The sequence below is a fragment of the Rutidosis leptorrhynchoides genome, chromosome 4, assembly GCF_046630445.1.
Source record: "Rutidosis leptorrhynchoides isolate AG116_Rl617_1_P2 chromosome 4, CSIRO_AGI_Rlap_v1, whole genome shotgun sequence".
Classification (NCBI taxonomy): domain Eukaryota; kingdom Viridiplantae; phylum Streptophyta; class Magnoliopsida; order Asterales; family Asteraceae; genus Rutidosis; species Rutidosis leptorrhynchoides.
Window position 1 is genome coordinate 135,546,951 of NC_092336.1, and position 9,413 is coordinate 135,556,363.

The following is a 9,413-nucleotide window of genomic DNA, read 5'->3' on the forward strand; positions in this document are numbered from 1 at the left end:
AAAAGTTTAAACTATACGGTTGTAAAACCGTCACGACGCCACTAGTTGCCAATGAGAAGATGAGACAAGAAGATGGATCGGAGAAAGCAGACGCTTCAAGATTCAGAAGTCTCATCGGAAGTCTACTTTATCTGACAGCAACAAGGCCAGATATTATGTACGCAACGAGTCTATTATCCAGGTACATGAAAAACCCTACTCAAATACATTACAGAGCTTCTAAAAGAATATTAAGATACTTGCAAGGTACCCTGGACTACGGAATATGGTACAAGCCCACTATAGACTCGAAGCTTCATGGATACACTGATAGTGATTGGGCCGGATCGGTGGATGACATGAGAAGTACTTCCGGATACGCATTCGCACTTGGATCTGGTGTATTCTCATGGACATCAAAGAAACAAGAAACGGTGGCACAATCGTCAGCTGAAGCCGAGTACATCGCAGCAGCTAACTCAGCTAATCAAGCTATATGGCTAAGGAGAATTCTAGAAGACATGGGCGAAAAACAAGACGAAGCTACAAAAATATTTTGCGACAACAAGTCTGCAATTGCGATGACAAAAAATCCAGTGTTTCATGGCAGAACAAAACATATTGACATCAAGTATCACTTTCTGCGAGAAAGCTCAGCCAAGAAAGATATTGAATTACAATACTGCAAGACCGAAGAGCAGATTGCAGATATTTTCACCAAAGCACTACCAAGACCAAAGTTCGAGCTCTTACGCAACATGCTGGGAGTAATACCGAAAAACATTAAGGAGGAGTGTTGAAATATTAATGTTTTTCTAGATTAATCTAGAATTAACTAATACTTACTAGTAGTAGATATTTTAGTAGAGATTAACTAGAAGGTAGTAGAAGTGCTACTCAAAATATCGGAATGTGCTAGAACCATTTGATCACCTACATTGTGAGCCTATAAATAGGCAAGAAGACTTGCAAAATCCATGTACACAAACACACCAAAAACTCAAGTAATAAAAAGCTTTCATTTTTAAATCTAAGTCTTCAACTTGCAATACTTCAAAACATCCCCTCACTTACAACAACAATTCAACCAAACAATTAAAACCAATACATTATTTTATCACATTAAACTAATCTAAAACTACTACAAATCTAACAGTTACTAATCAACTAGTAGCAAATTGCCACCCAGAAACCAATTTACTATCAATGTAAACAAGCAACCAATTATTCAGAAAAAAAAAATTATCATTTTTAACAAGAAAGCTGGTCCAATATACCATCATGGACTTAAAAAGCGTTAATAATAATAATAATAATAATAATAATAATAATAATAATAATAATAATAATAATAATAATAATAATAATAATAATCCGCACGCCATACTGTTCATGAGAGCTAGAATCCACTTGTAGATGTCTCCTCGTTCTTGTTATTCTTCTTTTTCATCAAGGGTGAAACTAATGACTTGACAAATATAGGGGCAGTAACGTTTAACCAATTACACTTCCAAGATAGATCTATGTTACCTTTATCATCATCACATAAACCCCAAGTGTTGTCTCGAGTCAAATCGAGTTTGTATGCAGGTGTGACAGCACCATACTTATTACCTTGGTAATCAGGTGGGAGCAGTTGCCAACCATTACAGTTTTTCATCACCCATGTTTGGTGGTGAGCACGGAATATGCATATGCATAGACGTTCTTCAAACATCCCTAGTCTGTCTTGATTATTCCATACATATTCGGTGTCATTAGGTAAGGGGATTTCTTTAAATTTCTCAAGACATAAATCAAACGAAACAATCATTTTTCTCTTCTTCTTTGTATCATCCATGAACCAATGAAGCGCCCTATCGTATAAAAGACCACAAGCATAAGTATTAGTATTAGTATTAGTATTGTAAGTTAAATAATCCAGGTCTTCAGCGAATTTCCATTTATTTGGTTTTAAAGATTTCCATTGATTTGATTTTAAAGATAACACTTGAAAGCGCATATGATACTTGGATTCCTCAAAGCCGACAACAAGCTTGTAATCATCGGTAGAAGAATCATAACCAAAACCCCAACATACTCTTCCCCTGCACTTGTAAGGAGGCATTGGCAATTTTCTAACCTCTCTAGTACAAGGATTAGTTACAGCTAATTCATCTCCAAAAGAAGAGATGCAAACAAGGCCATTACAGGAACCGGCCATCAAACAATAATCATGCAATTTAGTGATATTATTAATCGTCCAACGTAAAAGACGTAATCTGATTCTTATATATCCATGTTCACGATTGTTATTGTAGGTACGTTTAAGATGAGCTTTAACAAAATAATCAGATGATATTAAATTATACCATGACTTACAAACACTCTTGCACCGAAGAACATCTTCTACATCCAATCTTGCAAGTATCTTTTCAACCACACCATCATCATCCATTAGAATTAATAGAGAATTTTGATTTTTATTGGAAGGAAAAAAATGCGTTTGATTATAAGAAAATAGCAGGTTCAAAGATAGATATATAAAAGGAGTTGCCGGTTTCTAGGTTTTCTAGGAGCGTTTTTACGAACCGATAATTTTATTGGGCTTTTATTGTTTTAAAAATCAATCTCGAGCCAATCGGCCTAAGAGAAAATGGAGGAAACTCAAATACGGAGTAATAATTAAGATACAAACTAATTTGCAAAAGATCATAGTTTTAAAAGTCTCTCATTAGCCTACTATTCCCCAATTAATTGGAATTTGAGTTTTTGACTTGTTCAATTTATTCAATTAAAGTTGTCAATTAAGTTTTCTTTTATTTTCTTTAAAACGGCAAACACAAATAGTCATATATAGTCAAAATAAAAAGTTGCTCTTCGTTCGCCTAGTCCCAACTTACTCTCACACAACCAATTAGTCCCTACAAGGTCTAGACCGAGTACCCTACTAGTAACTTTTACAAACTTAAAAACATTGCTAAATGGATAGATAATAATGTAAAAAGTATGGCTGACCCCTACAACTTTGCATTTACCTTTTACCAACCCATATCAGCTTGCTATCTAAACTCATACGGAGTACTTCCAATATTTCGAATTTAAGCATGAAAACAGTGTGTATTATATGTTCAAATTTATTCATTTCCTCGACTGATACAAATTATATTGGAGGTGGCAAAACTGATGGGTTGGGTAACGTAGGTGGTTTTATGCAATACGATTACACCGGGTGACATTTCAAACATTTGAAACGTTTGACTCCTATAAAACAACAATCTAGTGAATCTATGTTAAATGAGGTGTATTTGCTTCCTGTAATTTATTCGTATCACTCTTGCTTAAATGCATTATGTAGTTAACTTATTAACATTTGTTTTTAGAGTACAACAACCAAGAGGGTCAAATTACCTTATTTGGTAATTTGACTTTAGGGATCAGAAAGTTGGATTCATCATTTCCCATTTTGGAGGCATGTCACAAGATCAACTAGGGTCCAACATAACGGGTCAAATAACAGCAAAATCAGATTTTTCCTCTGTTGTAATTGGGGGTTCCAAAAGTAAATTGGATCCATCCCAATAATAGAAATAGCTGTTACTTTTTTGTGTATATAAACACTTGACTGATGTACACTTGAATACAATTCAGATTCATATAATCAATAAAACAATCATATTGAAATCGATCATATTCATTCATACAATCATATTATCAATTTAAACATGGTATCAGAGCTAAAGGCATCGATTCATTAATCAAGATACTTCTATGGCTCAATCATATACCAATAACCAAGCTGCCATGCCCATTGACGGTAGCTCAGGAATGAACCAAGCTGCCATGTCAATTATGGACGGTGGCAGGTTCAATAACCCGGAAAATGAAAGAACATACCTGGATGTTCTATGTCAAACACCAACCATTGTCAAAACTGAAAACACCCCTGCAAATCGTCATCAACCACAACCATTGAACTGTGTCTATTGCAGAACACCTACGAGGGAAGCTTGGTTATGGCATAGGAGGTTAGGTCACCCATCTGCCAGATACTTACACTCTTTATTTCCAAGTCTTTTTCCATCCAATGTTACGTTAAATTGTGAAACTTGTATTCTGGCTAAAAGTCACCGAAATACGTTTAAACCTAGTAACACTAGGAAAGAAATTCCTTTTGCTTTAATCCATTCTGATGTGTGGGGTCCTGCACCGGTTGTTGGGGGGAAAATTTTTCGATATTTTGTCTTATTTATTGACGATCATACCCGAATGACTTGGATTTATTTTCTAACTCACAAATCAGAAGATTTTGAGAAAATTTTTTCACTTTTATAAAATGGTTCAAACCTAATTTAATAAAAACATACAAATGTTAAGATCCGATAATGGGGGTGAGTTTGTAAACTCATCAATGAAATCTTTTTGCGAAAATAATGGGATTATTCATCAAACCTCGTGTACACATACCCCCGAGCAAAATGGCGTAACCGAACGTAAGAATCGACTACTTTTAGAAATGACAAGAGCTTTATTAATTGAATCCAAGGCTCCGAAAAGTTTTTGGCCCGAAGCCCTTGCTTCCGCTACCTATCTTATCAACCGGTTACCTACTAACGTTTTGGGCACAAAAACCCCTAAAGATACGCTTTCCCAATTCCATACCCTTCCGACTTCATTTAGCATTGAACCTCGAATATTTGGGTGTTCGGTCTTCGTCCATATTCCAAAACATGAGCGTACCAAACTAGATCAATGTGCGGAAAAATGTGTCATGGTTGGCTATGGAATAGATAATAATGTAAAAAGTATGGATGACCCATACAACTTTCTATCTATTATCATTGTAAACGACTTAATTACACGGATAGTTCTTGTGGTTTGCTCAAAAACACACGGACAATCCAAACTTGATTTTTGCACCTAAATAGTCCAGAAGCATGAACTTATTTCACGAATAATCTAAAATCGTTAAGGACGTTAATGTTGCTCTGTTAACTCCAGGCATGTGCGAGGCACATGAGGGTATTATTGTCCATTAACACCAAATATTGGGCTTGCTAAATAACAAATAAAAAAAGAAATTTTCTAATGACAGCCCTTAGGGCTGTCTTTAGGAGATTCGAACATGCTTCTTTTGTTTGTACATACAAGATAATAGCCCACTTCCTGCAAACTACCCCATTTAATAGAATGTATAACTCTTTTATGCATAAATATTTCTTTTAAAGGCAGTCCTTAGGGTTGTCATTAGAAAACTTGATAAAAGTCGACGTCCGTTTCGCCCCGTCTCAACCGATTCAACCTTTCAAGATCTTGACCGACTCGTCTGTCGTCTCACGTCTTTTTCGACCTTGGGGTGACCTCTAAAACGTTTGAACCGTTTGACTATACAGAACAACAAAATGAGCTGTATTTGCCATATGTAATGTATTTGTATCACTCTTGCTTTGATGCATTATGTAGTCTGACTCCTTAACAACTTTCTTTTTTGGGTGAACTTGTTTACACACATATATATGACTCATCTTGATTGTTTGTTTTTGTGGAATTGCAAGATATTCTCCCCGGCATTTTGAACCAACTGGGTATGCCTAAAACTTCAAAATATATTTCATTCAATCTTATGTTTGATTTTGGAGGGTAAGAGTGATTAACATTTGTAACCGGATGGGTGCTGTTTTGGACCCGATAACTTAGATAACTTAAGAAAGTTAGCCGAGCAGTTCCACAAACAGGCACCCTGTGCAGGTGAAGGGGCTTCTTCTGCAACTGCACAAGAGGATGATGATGATGATGATGAAGTCTGAGAACTCGTTGCAGGTGAGACTTTTGAAGAAGCTGCTGCAGAGGAAGGTCAGAAATCATAGAATGTATTTACTAAGATTAAAAATGTATTTACTTATTATATCTGTATCATTTTTTATTGCACCTTTTGTTTAAGCAAATATTCTAGTAATGCGTTTTGATGCTACTCCGTATAACTTGTAGTTATTTTATCATGTCATGGTGCATTTTTAAAAGAAATACATGCATGCTTCTTTGGTGTGTCTGAGATATCAAAATCTTAGTGTGTCCATGAACACTAAGAATCTAAGTTAAGAACCAGATAGTGAAAAACAGTCTTGTTATGATGAACAAAATGTATTGAAAAGGCTGGGTGGGTTGGAAGTTCAGTTCTCTTTTGTTTCAATTTCAACCTGTTTGATATGTTGAAGATGATACATAACTGAATCAACGGATTCATATAAGCAACAGGTCAAACCTGCGACGTCTAATATAAAAACTGCCGGTGTTTTAAGAAAGGTTATTATAGAGTAGTGCACATAATAACATAAGATAAAACAAAAGTGGCTATATATAAAACAATATAAACACAATCACACACAACTCATTGTATCTATTACCTACAACCTCCACAAAAACCATCAACCCCAATATACTAGAAATTCCAATGACATACAGATCCATACATGAATGTTGTCTCATTTTGATACTTGAACAATCATCAACAGTTAATATAGTTGTAATGAAGGAAAATAAAGAAAACAAAGAATTCAAGATGGTTGTTATTAACAATTTAACAATATACTCTACTATATACTCCGTAATATAATAGTATGTTACTAACAACTAGTAGCAAATTGGGACCCAGAAAATATAAAGCAAGTCCATTTAGAACCCAATTTACTAGTATCAATATAAACAAGCAATCAATTATCATCAAAAGAATAGTTACATATCATTTGTAACAAGAAAGCTGGTCCATACTATCATGCACTTAAAAAAGAAGCGTTAATAATAATAATAATAAATAATAATAATAATCCGCACGTCTTACCGTTCATGAGAGCTAGAACCCACTTTTGGACGACTCCTCGCTCCAGTTATTCTTCTTTTTCTTTAAGGGAGAAACAAGTGAGTTGACAAATATAGGGTAAGTAAAATTATACCAACTTTGCCAAGACAAATCTACATTTCCTTTATTATCATCACATAAACGCCAAGTGTTGTCCGGAAAGCAATTGAGTTTGTACGCACTAGTGGCAGCAGCATACTTATTACCTTCGTAATCACGTGGGAGCAGTTGCCAACAATTATAGTTTTTCATCACCCATATTGTTGTGTAGTATCTATCAAGGAAATAATAGGAGCGAAATATGCATAGATGTTCTTTAAACATCCCTAGTCCGTCTATCTCATCATACACATATTCCGTGTCTTTAGGTAAGGGGATTTGTTTGAATTTCTCTAGAGATAAATCGAACGAAATAATAATTGTCGTCTTCTCTGTATCATCCATAAACCAATGAAGCGCCCCATCATATAAAACGCCACAATTAGAATAAGTTAAATAATCGCAATCCCCAATGAATTTCCATTTTTATTTGATTTCAAAGATAACACATGAAAGCACATATGATGCTCAGACTCATTAAAGCCAACAACAACCTTGTAATCATCAGTAAAAGGATCATAACCAAAACCCCAACACATTCTTTCCCTGACCCTATAAGGAATCATTGGCAGTTTTCTAACCTCTCGAGTGGAAGGATTAGTTATTAAAAACTCACCTTTATCAGGAGAGATGCAAACAAGACCATCACAGGATCCAACCATAGTACAACCACGCAATTTAGTGACATTATTGATCATCCAATGTAATCGGATTCTTATATATCCATGTTTACGATTGTTATTGTAGCTACGTTTAAGATGAGTTTTAACAAAATAATCAGACGATATTAAATTATACCATGACTTACAAACACTCTTGCATCGAATAACATCTTCTACATCCAATCTTGCAACTATCTCCACAACCACATCCATTAGAATGAAAATAAAATTTTGCTTTTGATTAAAAGAAAAAAAAATACGTTCGATTAGAAGAAAATAGTAGAAGCAGGTTCAAAGATAAATATGTAGACGGAGTTGCAGCTTTCTAGGTTTTCTAAGACGTGTTTATGAACCAATGTTTTTATTGGGCTTTGATATTTTAAAAATTAATCTTGAGCCAATCGGGCTATAAGATAAAATGGAGGATGGTTGATAAAAATAATTTCCAAAAAATACTCAATTAAGCAACATACAAACTAATTTGCTAAATGGATTAGACCGATCGATTAGTCCCTACAATGTCCAGACCGAGTAGTACCGACTAGTAACTTCTACAAACTATGCTAAATGGATTAGATAATAATGTAAAAAAGTACGGTTAACTCATACCACTTTATGTCAATTATCATTTGTAAACCGTAGTGTTCCATGTAACATCCTATGGACTTATAACAAACGCTTAATATATTCACTCAAATACGAAGAGACTTCCGTTGGTTTGAATAGAGTCAAGGGTCCTGTTTTCTATGTAGTTTCTCATAGACTTGACTGTAAAGTCTTCTTTAACCTCCATTGTTGCAAACCCACGTCTAAAACTTCCAAATATATTTCGTTCCATGTTTATGTTTGATTTTGGACGGTAAGAGTGATTAACATTTGTGAACGCATGGGAGGTGTTTTGTACATGACCAGATAACTTAGATAACTTGAGAAAGTTAACAGAGCAGTTCCAGATTCAAACACTGGATAACTGCAACTGAAACCTGCACAAGAGCACGATGATGAAGTCCCAAAACTAGTGGCAGGTGAGACTTTGGAAGAAGCCGATGCAAAGGAAGGTCAAAAATCATAGGGTATGTACTAGACGCGATGTGTGAATTAATATAATAGTATCAATTTTGATGCATTTTTTTGTTTAAGAAAATAATCTAGTAATGCGTTTTGATGTTGTTTTGTCTAATTTGTAGGAATGTTGTTTTATTATGTCTTGGTGCATTTGTATAAGAAAAACGTGTTTCTTTGTTGTTTCTGACATTTGAAATATCAAAATTTAATGTGCCCATGAACATCAAGTATCTAAGCTAGAAAGTTAAACATATCTAAGGTAGTAAGTAAAACAAATCTAAGATGGAAAGTAAAACATGAGCAATCTGTGTATCATATATCTTTATATAACGTTTTGTCATCACTCTTTGGCGCAAATTTCTCCAATTCATCGGTATCCAATAGTGGCCCGTGTTCACCAAACATAAGAACACCATCATTTGCATTGTTTGTGAACATTCGTTCGATCTGACGTCAAACTGTGAGAATATGCAAAATCTCCAATCACATGAGTTAAACTTGCATTAATCAGAAAATCTGTACATAAATCATCAAGCACAAATCTCCAGAATAAAACTAAAAACACTAACAGATTAGATTGCACAACTTGTTTTGCTCAAAAAGAATCTTCAGAACATAACTTATGTTTAAATATCCACATAGAACGTATAACATGCATATTAGCGGAACTAGGTACAAGTTCCCATGTCCCATTTTTAATAAGAGCCTGAAACTCATCCATCATGGCACACTTCCAGTAAGGATCTTTGAGAGCCTCACCAGGAGTACGAGGA

General features: G+C 34.8%; 2 protein-coding genes across 2 annotated transcripts; both read right to left on the reverse strand.

Moving 5' to 3' along the window:
- Positions 1-1,378: 1,378 nt before the first annotated feature.
- LOC139841027 (F-box protein CPR1-like) lies at positions 1,379-2,416 on the reverse strand. Its single transcript, XM_071831263.1, has one exon. The coding sequence runs from the start codon at positions 2,414-2,416 to the stop codon at positions 1,379-1,381; it is 1,038 nt and encodes a 345-aa protein (XP_071687364.1).
- A 4,889-nt stretch (positions 2,417-7,305) lies between these two features.
- Positions 7,306-7,788, reverse strand: LOC139841028 (putative F-box protein At3g16210). Its single transcript, XM_071831264.1, has one exon. It carries the CDS (start codon positions 7,786-7,788, stop codon positions 7,306-7,308), a length of 483 nt encoding a protein of 160 aa, XP_071687365.1.
- Between the last annotated feature and the right edge of the window lie 1,625 nt (positions 7,789-9,413).